We start from the raw sequence: 18,020 nt of genomic DNA, 5'->3' as shown, positions 1-18,020 counted from the left end.
TTCCATTTCCAGAGTCTGTTTACCAAAAAGATACAGAAGCGAGAGCACAATGGCGAGGCATATCAATGACTCTTGCACAAAAGCTGCAGCAAAAATGAATCACACCCTTCATTTTACCCTGTGCGATTTCAGCTTGGCTAGATGTGTAAACTATTCCACACTGCAAGCTTGGATCAGGCTGTAGGGGATTCATAATATAGCCCCATCAAAGAGAAGTGTTAATGCTATTTTGCATTTTTATTGTTGATACATTCCAGATATTTCCTTAAACTTTTCCTAAGTTGGTGGCAAACCGGGACCAATGAAGCATTTTCACTATTGAACTTTTCCCCGTTTTTATTTTGTTAGATTCTCCCACCAATTTCTCTTTTCCCATGAACATTTTTAGCTACGACAAAATATCTGAGACCGAAGAAAGAACTCTGACCTTTAAAATTCTCCAGCTTCCAGATGACCTATATTTTATTCCATTAGTCTTGGGTAGTAAAAATCTCCCTTGGGAGCTTCACGTTTGGTGCACCCTCCAAACTAATATGAACATTTACTACCCAGCATGCTGCAAAAGTATATTATAAACCCTAAAGCGTGTTATAAATGTGACTTATTGGTGTTATGTAAGAAAAAAGAGAATATTGAATGGTAGGCCTGATAGATAGCTTGTGTATATATTGAAATACAGACGTCAAAGATCACTACCTGGAAATAACGCTCCACAACTAAAAATAAATCTCCCACTTTTCTCTCTTGCAGACTAGCTTGGCTCTTGTGTTACTTGGTTTTTTGTTTTGTTTTTAACATAAGAACACATATAGGATCATAAATTTCGAGCTGGAAGGTAGCTGAGAGATAATCTCATAAAATCTCCTCATTTTACAGATGAGGAAACTGAGGCTAAGTTAAGTGATTTGCCAAAGGTCACACGGGTAGTAAGTGAAAAAAAAAACAAACCCAAAAACTATGCTTTAAATTCGCTGACTCAATTCCTTTCCATCTAAGAGATCTAGTTCGGTCAATACATTAAACATTATTAGTTTTCAATAGTAATTTTTGCTCAGTTGTTTTCAGTCATGTCTGACTCTTTGTGACCCTATTTGGGGTTTTCTTGGCAAAGATACTGGAGTGGCTTGCCATTTCCTTCTCCAGCTCATTTTATAGATGAGGAAACTGAGGCAAACAGGGTCAAATGACTTGCCCAAGGTCACGCAGTTAATAAATGTCTGAGGCCAAATTTGAACTCAGGCCTTCCTGACTCCAGGCCCAGCGCTCTATCCACTGCAACACTTACTGCTGCTATTCAGTTGTTTCACTCATGTCCAACTCTCTGTGACCCCATTTGGGGTTTTCTTGGCAGAGATACTGGATTATCCTTGCCATTTCTTTCTCTAGCTCATTTTACACATGAGGAAACTGAGACAAACAGGGTTATGTGACTTGCTCAGGGTCACACAGCTACTAAGTGTCTGAGGTCAGATTTGAACTCAGGAAGATGAATCTTCCTGTCTCCAGTCCTGGCATTCTATCCACTGCACATCTATCTGCCTTATTCTATAATAATAGTTAGCATTTATGTAGCATTTTAAAGTCTATAAAGTACTTTAAAAATACTATTTCATTTGATCCTCACAACAACCCTGGGAGGTAGGTGCTATCATTACCCCCATTTTACAGCTGAGTAAACAGGCAGACAGAAGTTAAGAGACTTGCCCAGGGTCACACAGCTAGTAAGTGTCTACTGGTGGATTTGAACTCGGGTCTTCCTGACTCCAGACCCAATGTTGTATCCATTGTATCTCTTAGCTGTTGTCAATATTTATCTTAACAATTAGACACACACCCTCAGTTTGGTTTTTCCTTTTTTAATGCCAGCAGTGAGTGAGTATGTTAGAGTATGCTTTTATTCATGAATCCCAGTGAGGTCATGCCTTCCTTCCCCCATTCCAGTTCATAAAGGCACACACAAGTATGTATGATCAATGTCACTGCCTATCAAAGATGGCTGTTATTCACAAAGGTTTGTCCTCAAATCTCTTATTCCCAACAAACATCTGCCTTCTCGTCTTTGGGATGTACCCGTAGCAGCCCCTTTGCCAGAGCTCAGGTTGTCCTCGGTCTAATGAGTAAATTGCCCATTCTGGTCACCTCATCCAATCCTCTGGTCAGCTTAATGACAGAATCCAATCAACGGATCCCAGATATAGATCCACTTGCCTCCTTCACAGGCTCCCAGATTGACATGTCTGAAAATAGGCTCTTTATATTCTAGAAAACCTTTTCCCCCATAAACGTGAATGAATCAGGTCCTTGAGGTGAGATAGTTTCAGTTTTAGTTTTGTATCTTCAGCATTCAGTGTGGGATATAACACATAGTGGGCACTAAATTGGGGCATCTAGGTGGTGCAGTGCGTAGAGTGCCAGGTCTGGAATCACAAAGACTCTTCTTCTTGAGTTCAAATCTGGCCACAGACACTTACTAGCTGTATGACCCTGGGCAAGTCACTTAACCCTCTTTGCCTCAGTTTTCTCATCTAGAAAATGAGCAGGAGAAGGAAATGGCAAACCATTCCATCTTTGCCAAGAAAACCCCAAAAGTAAAATGAGTGGAAAAGGAAATGGCAAACCACTCCAGTATCTCTGCCAAGAATACCCCAAATGGAGGTCATGAAGAGTTGGACGTGACTTCACAACAACAAATAAATAAAAGTACTAACTACATGCTTATTGACTAATTACACCAGGTATAAAACAAGTCCAAGACACTGACACATGAGATTGCATGCATACAAACCAGAACTTGCTTGGTTTTAACTCTATCATCATGGCAGCAGGTACCCTCTGCTCCTCCCCCGCTTTCCAGCTTCTTTTTTTTGTGTGCTGGCTTCCCTCATTGGATTGAGCTCTTGCAGAATAGGAACTGTTTTTCTTTTTCTTATTTGTAGCTCCAGCTCTTAACAGAATGTGTGGCACATAGTCGGTGCTTAATGAAATATTTACTGTACTGTATTTATTGTATACTAAAGAGGAAAATGGCGTACAATACAGAATCTTGCCAAGGCTTTCTTTAATCACAAAGGAAACCAATTATATCAAAATATGATTACTAAAAAAATTATAAAACCAGGGTCATACATTAAAAACCCAGGTTCTAAACTATTAGTACTTAGACTTCAAAATTAAGAGAATTCTATTGGGCAGCTGACTACCTGTATAGCCAGTAGCAAAGGAATTCATCTTGTCTGCTCTATTTGGGGCATTATTCAGCAGGCTATGCCAAGACTAGAAAAAGACAAGAAAGAAATCTTCCTGGAAAAATCAGACAAGTCAAATAAATAATATCCTAACTATATGACTTGAGGTCTAGTTTGGCACTCTCTCTTTTCCCTTCATCAAGATCAGACAGGAACAGCATTAAATACCTCATCTCTAAATGGGCAAACCTACAGATTATTGGAAAACCTATCAAACCTAGAAATCTGAGCAGGCTGCTTCCAATAACTTGGAGAAACCCTTCAAAGTAATCAATCACGCTGGAATTCAACAGCAATTTGTCATGTAAAAGATATTTGAAACAACAGACTTTTTTTTCTTAAACAAATAGCTGTTTGGTTAACTTACAATGCCTTCAAACTTGGAATCAATCTTAGCTTTGAAAATAAACAGCTAGGCTGAAATATGATTTACAATGACTTCATTTTTAAAAATAATGTTTTATTTTCCCTCCAATTACTTGTAAAAATAATTTTTAACACTTGATTTCTTTTTTTAAGTTCTGAGGTCCAAATTTTATCCATCCCTCCCTCCCCCTCCTCCCTGAAACAGTAAGCAATCTGATAAAAGTTATATAGGTGCAATCATATAAAATATTTCTGTTATTAGTCATTTTGTGCAAGAAGACAAGGAAGAAAGGAAGGGACGGAGAAAGATAAAGAAAGAGAGAGAGAGAGAGAGAATGCTTCAGTTTGTATTCAAACATCAGTTCTTTCTCTGGAGGCAGATAGCATTTCTCATCATGAGTCCTTCGGGATTGTCTTGGATCATTGTATTGCTGAGAATAGCCCCATCATTCATAGATCTTCATCGTACAAAACTGCTGTTACTGTGTACAATGTTCTCCTGGTTCTGCTCACTTCACTTTGTATCAGTTCATGTAAGTCTTTCCAGGTTTTTCTGAAATCATCATGCTTGAAAATGATTTCATTTTAAAAAATCAAATGGTAAGCCTCTAATGGAGAGACAGGTAATTTTTACTATTATTCCTTCTAGTTATTTTATCAATCTCTATGAAAGTCAGTGTTTTGATTATTATTTTTACACTTAGTTTTTGAAGGCCATTTTCCTTGCTTGAGAAGACAGAAATAAACTAAGAGTGGGCTTATTCTGTGTTGCTACAGAGGGCATAATTAGAATCAATGAATAGATGTTATAGAAAGGAACTTTCTGGCATAGGGTAGGAATGAATTTTATAATAACCTGGACTGGTCAATCATGGAACAGGAGGCTCCATAACGTAGTAATTTGTCTATCATAGAAACATTGGGTCAGAGGCTGGAAAATCATTTGCCACTTTCCTTGTCAACTCAGGCAGCACAGTATAGTGGATATATTACAGAATTAGGGGATTTGGGTTCAAATCCTAATTCTTCCGTTATATGCCTCTGGGTTGCTTCAGGTTGCTCATCTGTAAAATAGGTTGTTGTGGAAAATATTCTTTGTAGAAGTGACGTGTAAATTTAGGTTACTGTGATAATTCTGACATGAAACCCTCATTTGAATTTGAACTAGACAATCTCTAATTTCTCTTTCATCTCTAAGATTCTTTGATACTGTAAACTTAAATTATGAGGCTATGGGGACATGTCAGTTTTGCTGTCATTATTTTCATAGGGATTTAGAAAATATCTGGAAGATATTTTAATTTTATCTCATGCCATGAAAAGACGGGATGAAAAATGACAAATTTCAAAAAAAAAAATATGAATAACGCATCTCCCCTGTGTCCAAAGCAAATGTGTTTTGCTCCAAAGAGATGTTTAGTCCATTATCTTCTTTGAGGGAAGGGTAGATAAAAGGATTTCCAGGCAGGATGAGCATTTAATGAAAGACACATATTGACTTTATGACTATAAAGCAACTGATATAATAATTCTGGATTTACACAAAAGAGGCAAAGCTTAGCATTGATGAAAAATTAAAATATTTTATGTTAAAAAAAATCAAAGTTGCTCAACCTTTATTGAAGTAAACCGATTTATTCTTTGTACTACAACATTGCTCATGTCCTTGGGATGCTAAAGACTTGGGGGGACATGGGTCTCATGCAGTTTAACTGAAGAGTTGCTCTATCTTGATGTATCCTCTAGGGGGCACCAAGTAAGCGTTCATTGAGATTACTTCAATGGACAGTTTGAACTTCTAAAGTGCCTGGAGGTTATGTGTGTCTGTACAGATTTAGCTTTCATCTGCCTTTTCAGAATATGAGCCAGGAGAGTCAACACCCATTGAAAGGCCAAAGACTACATCACAATGCAGCTACTATTGAACAAACAGACTTCATATGTGCACAGCTTGATAGTAACTAGTCTTTTCAGTCCTACCTGAAGGCATCTATACCCAGACAGTACAAAGAGTTGTATCTTTGACAATGAAAAGTCTTTCATCGACTTCTGTGACTGAAGAGAAGATGAGGTGTTTTCTGAGGCTCAGGTCCTAAACTTCTCTCTTAAACATTCAAGTCCCTTGGCTACGTTTTCATGACATTTCCAGGCCTTGTCAACACTAAGTGATTTAAAAGTTCGAGAAAAGTCTCTGTACAGAAGGATTACTCAGTCAACTCTGATAACCCCGTGCCTTTGGCATGACAGCAAAACTTGTTTTGTAAGTCTAGTTATTCCATGCCTGGAAAGAAGGGGTCAAATATGGGGCTTAACTTGAATATATCAGAAAATGACGAGGATACTAGACTGTCTCATCCCATTAGAGATGCCTTTGTCATTAATTCAAATAGCTTATCCAGAAAAATTAAAATCTGCTTAATAGATAATTAAGGAAGTCAAGGACCACAGCCTTGAGATATTTTTTCATTATTAATAAGAATTCACAGAACGTGGTGCAACAATCTATGAGAATATATTTCCTAAAAATTATGGACATGAAGAATGTGATAGTGTGATTATAGCAATCCAAAGAGAGATGGGATGATTGGCCATGGGAGATGCAGGAGAAAGGGTTTAAGTTTTAGGCAGAGGTTGAACTGGTGGTTGATATCTTAGATCCCTACTAACTTTAAAATTCTATCATCCCATGGAAACGGTGAATAACTCATTCTTATATAATAACATCGCATAATCTTTCCTATTCTTTCTGATTCTTTCAAGTAGCGCCACTGGGCCTAAAGTTGAAAATATTGTCCCAAGTCACTTACTTTTAACCTTCTAGAAAGAAAATTTTCAAACAAAAGCAATTCATATAGAAATGAATGCCTATTATGCACAAAGATTCTAAGAAACTTTAGGTAAAGCCTCAATTTCCATTTGAACTCTATCAAGGGATCCAATTCTATATGAACACCTGAATATTGAACTGTATCATCTTCCTTTCACGGAACCATGCATTTAAAAAAATTATCATGAATGAGTCCCCGTTAACGTGCAGCTAAAATTGTACTGCACCCCATACCCTGGTTGATTCAGAGCATGCAAACAATTTTGGTTGTAAATATTTAAATATCTTAATGTTCTCAGGTCTTTTGGCAAGTGCATTTATTCCCATAAGGGTATCTTTCCAAGACAGGTGTTCCAGATAGATTTGGAGTAGGTAATTCCATTAACAGCCAGCTAGGCGGCACTGGAGTCAGAGAGATTCATCTTTGTAAGTTCAAATCTGGCCTCAGACACTTAGTAGCTGTGGCACTGGGCAAATCACTTCAACTCTGTTTGCTTCAGTTTCCTCAACTATAAAAGAAGCCAGAGAAAGAAATGGCACACCATTCCAGTATCTTTGCCAAGAATACCTCAAATGGAGTCACACAGAGTTGGACATGGCTGAGATGAAAACAACAAGATTCCCCTAATATATATTTTTTATGACTATTTAGTTCTAGAATTCATGTTTTCCAGCAATTCTGAAATTCATAAGTCCTAAGTTTTGGAATATTCATGGTCATTCATTCCTCCAAAACTTTTGGATGGTAAAATATATTAAGCCTATTATGACCTAATTCATTTAGGAATCAATCAAGGAACTCCTCAACTTTAAAACAGTTGTCAAAGGAAATTATTCTAGGTCTAAAAAGAAAGTGAGAAGAAAGGATCTGCGAAAAGGTGCTTCAGGTCTTCAGACATCTTTTATTCAGCAGACATATCTTCTTCTACTCTAGTTATTTCTTGACCCCTTCTCAACCTGTCTGTTATCTATCATTGAACAAATATGTACCACTGAAAAAAGTCACCACGAAAAAAACAGAGAGGAGAAAAACTGAGAGCAAGTATCAATTCAAATAATTTGACAAGGGAAGTCCAAGCAAGATGGATTTTTGCAAGTTGTCAGATTCTTCCAAAGCCCACATTTTAAGAATGCATCGATCGGAATAAGAAGTTTTCTAAAATACATACTATGTTCAGTTGAACGAGTGACATAAATTTTTTAAAAAAATTGGAGAAAGGGGTGCCAAGTTGGAGTTTTCCAGGCTCGTGAGGCGACGAGATTTAACAAATAAAATAACTGATGATCCAGTAATCTGGTCTAACCTGGGATGCTCTGTCTCCTCACAGCCAACGCTCCATCAGGTGGCTTTGTCTGGCTGGCGGACTTAGTGTAGGGACTCTCATCTGCAAAGGTACAATGAAGGATTTGGTTAATTTCAATCCAGGTTCTGGTTCAATGACGACTTTTAATAGACTGTCATCTAATTGCCAGCTACCAAGATTCACTGGCAAATACGTGTCTACGATCCAGGAAGAGAATGGCTTATTGTGTGCAAAAAGTAATCAATTATTGTTTAAGGAACTCATTCAGAAGATCCCCGAAAGTGAAGAGGAATGTGGGGTTCCATGAAGAGAAGTCGTCCATGATCAGCAGGAGAAAGACAGAGACACAATAAAGTAGATCTGAGACCTCCAGAAAACAGAGACCACCTTAGAGATGAATCTTGGTTGTTTTAGATGACTCTCCATCTTACCGATCACGTGACCAGATACACCAAACCTGACGTGGAGAAGGGGTGTGTAGAGAAGGAGAACTTTTAGGAGTCAAGGTGAGAACAGAGAAGGAAAGATGGCTTAAAAGTGAGAGGGCTGAAAGCTCAGTTTGGTTTCCATAGTTCTATTTAAGTGGAGAATAAAGAAACTCAAGACATCAAAGAGAAGAAACAACAAAAATGATAGAAACACTTAAACAAAATATGTCTGCAAGAGATAAGGTAGAAGTTAAAGTTATAAAAATTCTAGGTGGCAAGAACAAAACCCTTAAATATCATGTTTTTTCATATATTTAAATCAATCCTTGGACAAAAGAATAACAATCGGGTCAAAACAGCAAACATGTAGGCTATCACCATATGGAAGAATTCTTCACGGGAATGGGAAAGTACATTGATTAAGGGAGACTTCTTAAAGAGAAATCTTTAAAAATTATTCAAAAACTGGATAAATAAGACATGAGCAGGAATGATGTCAAGAGAAGTCAAGCTAATTTTCTAGTGAGACTGGGTGGTTCAAATGATTGTTTCTGGCCACATTATAAGAGATTTTACAGGAAATCATTAAGAGATTAAAAAAAAACTTATTGTGCATGGAAAACTATTAAATACTACAAGGAATTAATTCAGCAACAAAGCTTTATCATCTGAAACCATTAATCCTCCCTACTAAGTGGTTCGTATTTCAAAAGTGAGACACCAAATTTTTCCCCAGGATGTTTTTATGGGTTAACTGATTCACTATTACTTCTTAAAATTAACAAGGTCTCTATAAGCAATGACAAAAAGAAAAGATTAAGACTGCTATAAACTACAATTACCTTCATAAATCTAAATCAGGCAGCTTCATATTTACATTTCATTTTTCATATGTCTTTATATTATCTCAGTTATAAAGATAAATTGCCAGCTTTTATGCATCAAACATAACCTACCCCCATCGTACCGCTCATGACATGTCACGTCTTTGAAACTGCTCCAAATCACACTCTCTACCATCATAAATAACAACACAAAACTACTGCATTAATACAACTCCATTGTCTTCAATTAGTCCCCAAACCCCGGACTAAATCTCTTACAAATTGCAGATTCACAGCGAAGCTATGGGATTTAGGCAGTTGGTTTAGGCGAGGGGGTGCAGTGGATAGAGCTCCAGCCTTGGAGTCAGGAGGACCTGAGTTCAAATCTGCCCTCAGACACTTGACACTTAACTAGCTGTGTGACCCTGGGCAAATCACTTAACCCGGATTGCCTCACCAAGAAGCACAAAAAAAAAAAAAAAAAAAAGGAAGACAGTACAACATCGGAAACTTTATAATCAATACAGAACTCTGTACCAGGAGTATAGTAAACCTGTGCCAGGTCAGAACTATAAGTACTGGGATGGCATCTTGGAACTCAAATGCTTGCTTATTTTGTCCCTGTTCTAACTTACAATGGGTGACATTTGCAGCATACCCTTAAAGGTTTGCAAAAAAGCTTTATGTGCATTTTCTCATTTGCTCTCACAATAACCCTGAGAGGTAGATCTCACACTTGTGATTATTCCCACTTTACAGATAAGGAAACTGAGGCTCAGATAAACTAAATGACTTTCCCACGATCACACAACTAGTAAATGTCACATGATAAATTAGAACCCAGGGGCAGCTAGGTGGCACAGTAGATAGAGCATTGGCCCTGGGTTCAGGAGGACCTGAGTTCAAATCTGGCCTCAGACACACAACACTTACTAGCTGTGTGACCCTGGGTAAGTCACTTAACTCCATTGCCTCACCAAAAAAAAAGAACCAAAAACAAATTAGAACCCAAATCTTACCTGACTTGACTGTAAATTTAGTATTTTTTTTCATAGTAGCACACTGCCACACTGTTAACAAACTTTTAATTAATTATGAAATTAACTGTCAATTAGCTCTTAGGCCAGAAGGTTGTGAGGTCATTCAGATCATTTACAGTTTTTCAGAAGGAATTTCTACGGGGATTACCCACTTTGCTTTAGAAGAAAGTAGTCCAGCTAATTCTTTATATGCTGTGGCATATAGTAATCAGCTGGGTAGTACAACAGGATGGAGCACTGGGCTTGGAGCTGGAAGACTGGAGTTCAAATCCTATCTCAGACACTCCCTGACTGTGTGACCCTGGACAAGTCACTTACTCCTTCACCCTCAATTTCTTTCTCTGTAAAATGAGGATAGGGTTGTTGTGAGCATCAAATGAGGGAAATTTTAAGTACTTCATAAGTTTTAAAGTACTGTAGAAATGTAAGCTATTATTCCCATTGTGTCTGAGGTAGAATTTGAACTCAGATCCCCGACACCAGAGTCAGTGCTTTCTTCTCTACCATGTCCCTTCCAGTTCCAAATCCATTAGGATCCTATGATACTGTGAATTCAGGATGGAAATGCACATATAATATACTTTCTTTTTTAATTTTTTTTTTTTATTTTTAGGCATTTGGGGTTAAGTGACTTGCCCAGGGTCACACAGCTAGTAAGTGTTAAGTGTTTGGTCTGAGGCTGGATTTGTACTCAGGTCCTCCTGACTTCAGGGCCAGTGTTCTATCCACTGCGCCACCCAGCTGCCCCAATATGCTTTCTTAAAAGTCCTAGAATGTCTTGTGTGTACGGTAAATCTCCAGATCATATGAGGACTTACTGAAATCAGCTGAGCCAAGGATAAAACAGAGAATTGTATGAAAGTGCTGTTGTCGCTGTTGAGTCATGTGCAACACTTTGTGACCCCATTCGGGGTTTTCTTGACAATGATCCTGGAGTGTTTTGCCATTTCTTTCTCCAGTCGTTTTACAGATGAGAAAACTAAGGCAAACAGGGTGAAGTGACTTGCCCAGGGTCACACAGCTAGTAAGTATCCAAGGTTGGATTTGAACTCCAGGCCTGGTGCTCCATCTACTAAGCCCCTACCTGCTTGTATATGGGAAGTAGAATTTCTTTTAATCTAAGCACCGGGGTGAAACTATTTAAATATATTCTAAAATTAGTCTGTCAAACATAAATCAGGGGGAAGCAAAACTGGGTTTTTTGTTTTTCTTTTAAATAACATTTTATTTTATTTTTTAAATTATATGTAAAGATAATTTTAACATTCGTTTTTATATACATATTCAATTTTGAGTTCCAAATTTTCTCCTTTCCTCCTCAAGATGGTAAATAATTTTATATAGGTTACATATATGCAGTCATGTAAAACATATTTCCATATTGTTATATTGCCTGTCCAACAACAACATTTCCACATTAGCCATGTTGTAAAAGAAGAAACAGAACAAAAGGGGAAAACACACACACACAAATAAAGTGAAAATAGTGTGCTTTGACCTGCATTCAGACTGCATCAGTTCTTTCTCTGGATGTGAATAGCATTTTCTATCATGAATCTTTTGGATTGTCTTGGATCATTGTACTGCTGAGAAGAGCTAATTGTACTGTCGTGTACGACGTTCTCCTGGTTCCACTCACTTCACTTTGCTTCAGTGCATATCTTACCAGGTTTTTCTGAAATCTACCTGCTCATCATTTCTTTTTTTTTTTAATTAATTAATTTTTAGTTTTCAACATTCACTTCCATAAGCTTTTGAGTTTTAAATTTTCTCCCCCTCCCTGCCTGCCTCCCTCCCCCTCCCTGCCTGCCTCCCTCCCCAAGATGGCATGCAATCTATTCTATATTCCTATTAAAAATTTTCACATTAGTCATGTTGTAAAGAAGTATTAGAACCAATAGGAGGAACCACCAGAAAGGAAACAAAACAAAACAGAAGAAAAAAATAGCAAATAGTATGCTTCTATCTGCATTCAAACTCCATAGTTCTTTCCTTGGATGTGGATAGCATTTTTCCAACATGAGACCTTTGGAAATGTCTTAGATCCTTGCATTGCTGAGAAGGGCTAAGTCTATCAACATTAGTCATCATACAACATGGCTGTTACTGTGTACAATGTTCTTCTGATTCTGCTCACTTCACTCAGCATCAGTCCATGCAAGTCTTTCCAGGTTTTTCTGAAGTCTGCTAGATCATCATTTCTTATAGCACAACAGTATTCTATTACATTCATATGCCACAACTTTTTCAGTCATTCCCCAATTGATGGGCATCCCCTCAATTTCCAATTCTTTGCCACCACAAAAAGAACTGCTATAATATTTTTCTACATGTAGATCCTTTTTTTCCTTTTTTTAATGCTCTCTTTGGGATGCAGACCTAGTAGTGATATTGCTGAATCAAAGGGTATGCACAGTTTGATTGCCCTTTGGGTATAGCTTCAAATTGCTCTCCAGAATGGTTGGATTAGTTAACAACTCCACCAACAGTGCATTAGTGTCCCAATTTTCCCACATCCTCTACAACATTCATCATTTTCCTTTTCTGTCACATTAGCCAATCTGATAGGTGTGAGGTAGTACCTCAGAGCTGTTTTAATTTGCATTTCTTTAACCAATCAGGATTTAGAACATTTTTTCATATGACTACAGACAGCTTAGATTTCTTCTCCTGAAAAGAGCCCATTCATATCCTTTGGCCATTTGTCAACCAAGGAACGGCGTGTATTCTTATAAATTTGACTCAGTTCTCTATATATTTGGGACATGAGCGATTTATCAGAGATACTTGCTGTAAAAATTATTTTCCAGCTTTCTGGAAGTAAGGGAAGGGATGTAACACCTTGGCACAGTTATGCCTCAAGTCAGACACTGAACTAAAATCTTGTTGACATTTTGATTGAAAATACAAACGTAGTGAAAAGGAGTTTCGATAAAGGAGGGGGCAGTCTAGTCATAAGGAGTTAGGAATCTCAGCCTTTTAGAACAATGTCAATGGAGAACCACTAACCTACTATTTTCACAAAATGCCCCTTTAGGCGGTGCAGTGGATAAAGTGTTGGACTGGAGTCAGTTGAATCAGTCAGTCAGTTGACAAGCATTTATTATGCATACTATATACAAGGCACAGTGCTAAGCACTGGGAATAGAGAGAAAGGCAAACACACAGTCATTTCCCTCAAAGAGCTCACATTCAAATGGAGGAGACACCAGGCAAACAACAATGTACATACCAGATATACAGAGGGCAAAGGGAAGGTAATCTCAGAGCAAAGACACTGTGGAGGAGGGCAGAACTGGAAAAGATCCTCCCCCCCCAAGGTAGAATTTGAGCTGAGAAAGACTTGAATTCAAATCCTGCCTCAGATGCTGATTAGGCGCATGACCCTGGACAAGTTACTTATCATCTGTCTGCCTCAGTTTCTTCATCTGTAAAATGAGGATAATAACAGTATCTATCTCACAGATTTGCAAGGAAAAATGAGATTTGTGATGAGCATATGACATTACAATGGGTGGGGTACTAGGCTTAGAGTCAGGAAGATCTGAGTTCATATCCTGCCTCAGACACTCCTTGGCTATGTAACCCTGGGCAAATCACTTAAGCTCTGTCACTCTTTCTATATAGTATATGTAATAAGATATGTTATATAGCAAACCTTAAAGTGCTATTTTATTATTGTTGTTGTTATTCCACACTATTATATGGCCTATTGGTATGACACAGAGTGGCATATCTTATATTTTTATGCAGAATAAAAAAGGCATGGAAGTTGCCATTTTGGGGCACTGAGGGCAGCTACGGGGTATAGAGGATAGAACATGGGCTCTGGAGTCAGCAGGACCTATGTTCCAATTTGGCCTCAGACACTTACTTGCTGTGTGACGTTGGGCAAGTTACTTAACCCCAACTACCTCCTCCTCCCCCCCCAAAAAAACCCAAACCATTTTGGGGCCCTGGATTAGATGTGCTTAGGTTTACTCTAATGGGTCCAATGTTCCTTCAAAAAGGGTTCCACGGGGCAGCTAGGTGGCGCAGAGGATAGAGCAGCGGCCCTGGATTCAGGAGGACCTGAGTTCAAATCCTACCTCAGACACATAACACTTACTACTTGTGTGACCCTGGGCAAGTCACTTAACCTCACTGCTTAGCCCCCCCCCCCCAAAAAAAGGCTCCAAAACAAGTAAAATCACAAAGAAACCAAGTTGTGGAAAATTAAGAATTTTAATAAAACTTAACTTGGCCAACTGGGCTTCTTTGTGCTACTGACATTCTTTGCCAGCAACCGCATCATTCTAAGGGCACAGCTAAATAACCTAGGGCTTGCAGGACACTTTGGAGTCTATTTCCCAGTACAGGCAGACATAGAACATGCTGGACAAAACTAGGTCACTGCAAGCTCTGGTTCTGGAGATTGATTTGGAGAGTGAACATTTCACTTAAAAAATTTTTTTAAATGCTGGTGAGGGAAGCTTTCAATCCCCAAAGCACAGCAGGACAAGCAGAGGTCAATTTATAGCAATCTCTGCTGATCCTGAGCATTCTGAGAGCTGAGTGGTTAAGAGAAGTCTCCAAAGCAATTCAAATCCTTTGCCTCTTTTCTGGGCCAGGGACATCGGTCACTGACCATGAAAAAGAGGCACTTCTCCATCCCCTTTTTATACACACAAACACACGTATGTCACAATGATCAACGGATAGCTTTCAGGGCATCAACAGCACAAATACTAACCTAAAGAAACACGTTTGAGGTTCTCCCTCAATGTAGCAAGAAATATGTCCCTCTGTAGAAGGAAGATGAGTTTTTTTTGGGGGGGGGGGCTGAAGGTTAACCTGCTCAGAGAAATTGTTATAATACAGAGACCGCCTTGGACTATGACCCCTTTTCTCCCCAAGCTAATCTAGACACATAACTGTTTAGACCTTGAAATATATTGACGGATCCCATAAATTTTGGTCTGAGAAGACAGCAGGTATGGAAAACTACCTCCAAGATGAAAAGGCATGAGGGAAAAGATAAAGTAAATAGAGTAAAAAAGATAGAGAAAGGATTTTCATACTGAAAAATTGGCATATTTGGTACATATACAATTTCAATTAAATGATTTAGAGAGAAAGACTATCCACTATCATCCACATTTTCATCAAGATATTCTATGCTGCAGGAAGTCTGGATTTTCTCTTAGAAAAGGTGATTGGAAGCCAGAGATTCCACCACTAAGCATATACCCCCAAGTAGGTCATTTACAAAAAGGCTCCACACGCACATTTACAGCAGCACTTTTTGTGATAGCAAAGATCTGGAAATAAAGTAGATGCCCGTCTATAGGAGAATGGCTAAACAAACTCAAGTACATGAATGTACTGGAATGTTACTGAACAACCACCATGATGACTACAGAGAAGTACGGAAGGGTTTTATATGAACTAATACAAAATAAAAGAAACAAGAGCCAAAAGAATGATATCAGCAATAACTATAACAATGTAAATGGAAAGAATGAAAACCATAAAAGCAAAACTAAATGGGATGAAATTTATAAAGAACTGTTTGGTCCCAAAGAAGAGATAGGAAGAGATGCCTATCTCTCCTGCTCTGCAAAAATTAGGGTCCACAGTTGTGGATCATTGCACATAGTGCCATTTTTTTTTTTTTTACCAACATGCTGATCAGTTTAGCTGAATTCTTTTTTTCTCTTTCTTTTTCTTCTTTTTTTTGTTGTTTGTTAGAAGGGATGGCTTTCTGGGAGGAAAGGGGAATAAATGCATAAGGAAATCAAGGCACAAAAACAAAAATTGTCAATAATCTATTTTCCTTACAAAGGACCATCAGAATATAAAAAGGAGGTTAATAACCAAAAGAGTAGTTATATTTTCAAATGGGCAGTTAACTCTGAAAATATGACTGGAGAATAGAAAAGAATTAAAATGTAAGCATACTTACTTAACATAAGAACTTAGGTAAAAACTTATGCTAAATTAAGGGAGATAAGATAAGTTTTGGAGAAACAAGCAAATTCACATTTATATAATAGCATATTAACATAGCATCACAAAACTCTGAAGAGAAATGATAGCTGTCAATGTCCCTTTTTGGCAACATAAATGAAGAAACATTAACTGAGCAGTATCAGATTTTGAGGTGAAAGGATTAGATATGTTAGGGCCTATATTCAGAGACCAGATATTTACATACTGACAGATAATGCTCCAAGTACAGAGAAAAGCCCAATTTAGGAATGGAAAAAAAAGATGAAACTGTTACCTCTCTTCCCCTTGAAAGTTTCCTACTATACCTTAACCACTAGACAAGCTCCTTGTGTATGTTAAATATAAATTTGTTAGGTTAAGTAATATTTAAAATCCACTTTGAGTTCTTACACTAAAGTTCCTTTAAGTAGTAGTATCTTTTTTAAAAATAATATTTTTTCCAGTTACATGTAAAAACAATTAACATTTGTTGTTGGTTTTTTTTTTTAAAGTTTTGAGTTCTAAATTCTATCCCTCCTACATGCCCCCCACCCTGTTCCTGAGATGGTAAGCAATCTGATATAGGTTATACTCGTGCAATCATGTAAAACATTTTCACATTAGTCATTTAGAACATTTAGAAAAAATTATGCCTTTTGTAAAAGTGAATAATCACAACCAATTTATCTTTCCAGCCAAAATGGCCTATTGGCTTTATGTAACCGGCATGTGATATTTCTACTCTTGTCTGTGTACCTTTATACAAACTCTCCCCATGCATGGAGGACTCTCCTTCCTCACCTTTGCCTCACAGAATCCTTACATTCTTCAGAGAACAGGTCAGATGTTGCCTACTAAAGGAGGCCTCTTCTGATCTCTCAAATTGTTAGACCTTTCCGCCTGCCAAAATTGCTTCATATTTCTTCTGTTTATATCTACCTATGTACATGTTATTTATCTTCAGAAGGTATAATTTCCTTGGGGACCATAACATTCATTTTATCTTTTAATTTATCTTATTTATTTTTTTTTCACAAAGTGGTCATACCTAATAGGAAGACGACCAAGAAATTATCTAAACGCTCAGTTTATATCTTTCACTTCACTTATTTCTGGAGGCAGCATGAGGTAATGGGATGAGCACTGCATTTACATCTAGGAGCCTTGGGTTCAAAAATGTAGGACTTTGAGCAGATAGCAAATACCAATATCCCAAGAGTGCATACGTAGAGCAGTTATGAAAGGTCAGCTAGCAGAAGCATCTTGACTTAGTGGATGGAGTGCTAGAATTGGAGTAAGAAAATTCTGGGTACATCTCTCTCCTTGAACCGCAGCAAGTTTCAGGGCCACGAGCAAACTAGCTAAAGCCCTGTGAGACTCAATTTACTCATTGGCAACATGGGAAAGTATGTGTTATTATAATCCCCATTTTACAGATGAGGAAATGGAGGCAGACAAAGGTTAAGTGACTTGCCCAGGGTCACACTGCTAGTAAGTGCCTGAAGCTAGATTTTAACTCTGGCCTTCCTGACTCCAGGTTCAACACTACCTACCTTTGGATGTATTTACAGTTATTCTCTTCATATTGACATGCATATATGTTTGATAGGCACTTGTTTTCTCCTCCTTTAGAATGTAAGCTCATTATAAGTAAGGACTGTTTCCTTCTGTGGATTATATCCTGAGAACCTGGCACAGTGCTTGGCTCCTGTTGGGAGCCTAATAAATACTTGTTAATTGAGAGGCAGTAGGTATAACAGATCAAGAGCCAAGCTTGGAGGCTGGAAGAAGGGGTCAACCTGAATTATGTGGAGTTTCCTCATTTGGGAATTCCCTATATCAATGAAATCACAGGGGTAGACCCTATCCACACACCCACACCCACACTCTCCCATATACATACATATATACACTCACAAATGCACACACATACATATGCATACACACATGTACGTACATATATAATTCACACATGTGTGTGCATGTGTGCGCACATGTGTATATGTAGACACACAC

The 18,020-nt window shown here is 38.0% G+C and overlaps 1 protein-coding gene across 4 annotated transcripts in view; it reads right to left on the bottom strand.

The window, feature by feature from the left end:
- The window catches only part of GRIP1 (glutamate receptor interacting protein 1), a 790,436-nt gene that overhangs the window by 220,823 nt on the left and 551,593 nt on the right, over positions 1 to 18,020 (bottom strand). For all 4 annotated transcript variants that reach the window (XM_027854162.1, XM_027854159.1, XM_027854160.1 and 1 more), the window contains exon 2: positions 7,743 to 7,823. In XM_027854162.1, coding sequence (XP_027709963.1) covers positions 7,743 to 7,823 — 81 coding nt within the window. The remainder of the gene's footprint in view (positions 1 to 7,742; positions 7,824 to 18,020) is intronic.

The sequence above is a fragment of the Vombatus ursinus genome, unplaced genomic scaffold (assembly GCF_900497805.2).
Source record: "Vombatus ursinus unplaced genomic scaffold, bare-nosed wombat genome assembly UNPS02010320.1, whole genome shotgun sequence".
NCBI lineage: Eukaryota > Metazoa > Chordata > Mammalia > Diprotodontia > Vombatidae > Vombatus > Vombatus ursinus.
This window is presented reverse-complemented; position numbering and strand designations above follow the sequence as displayed.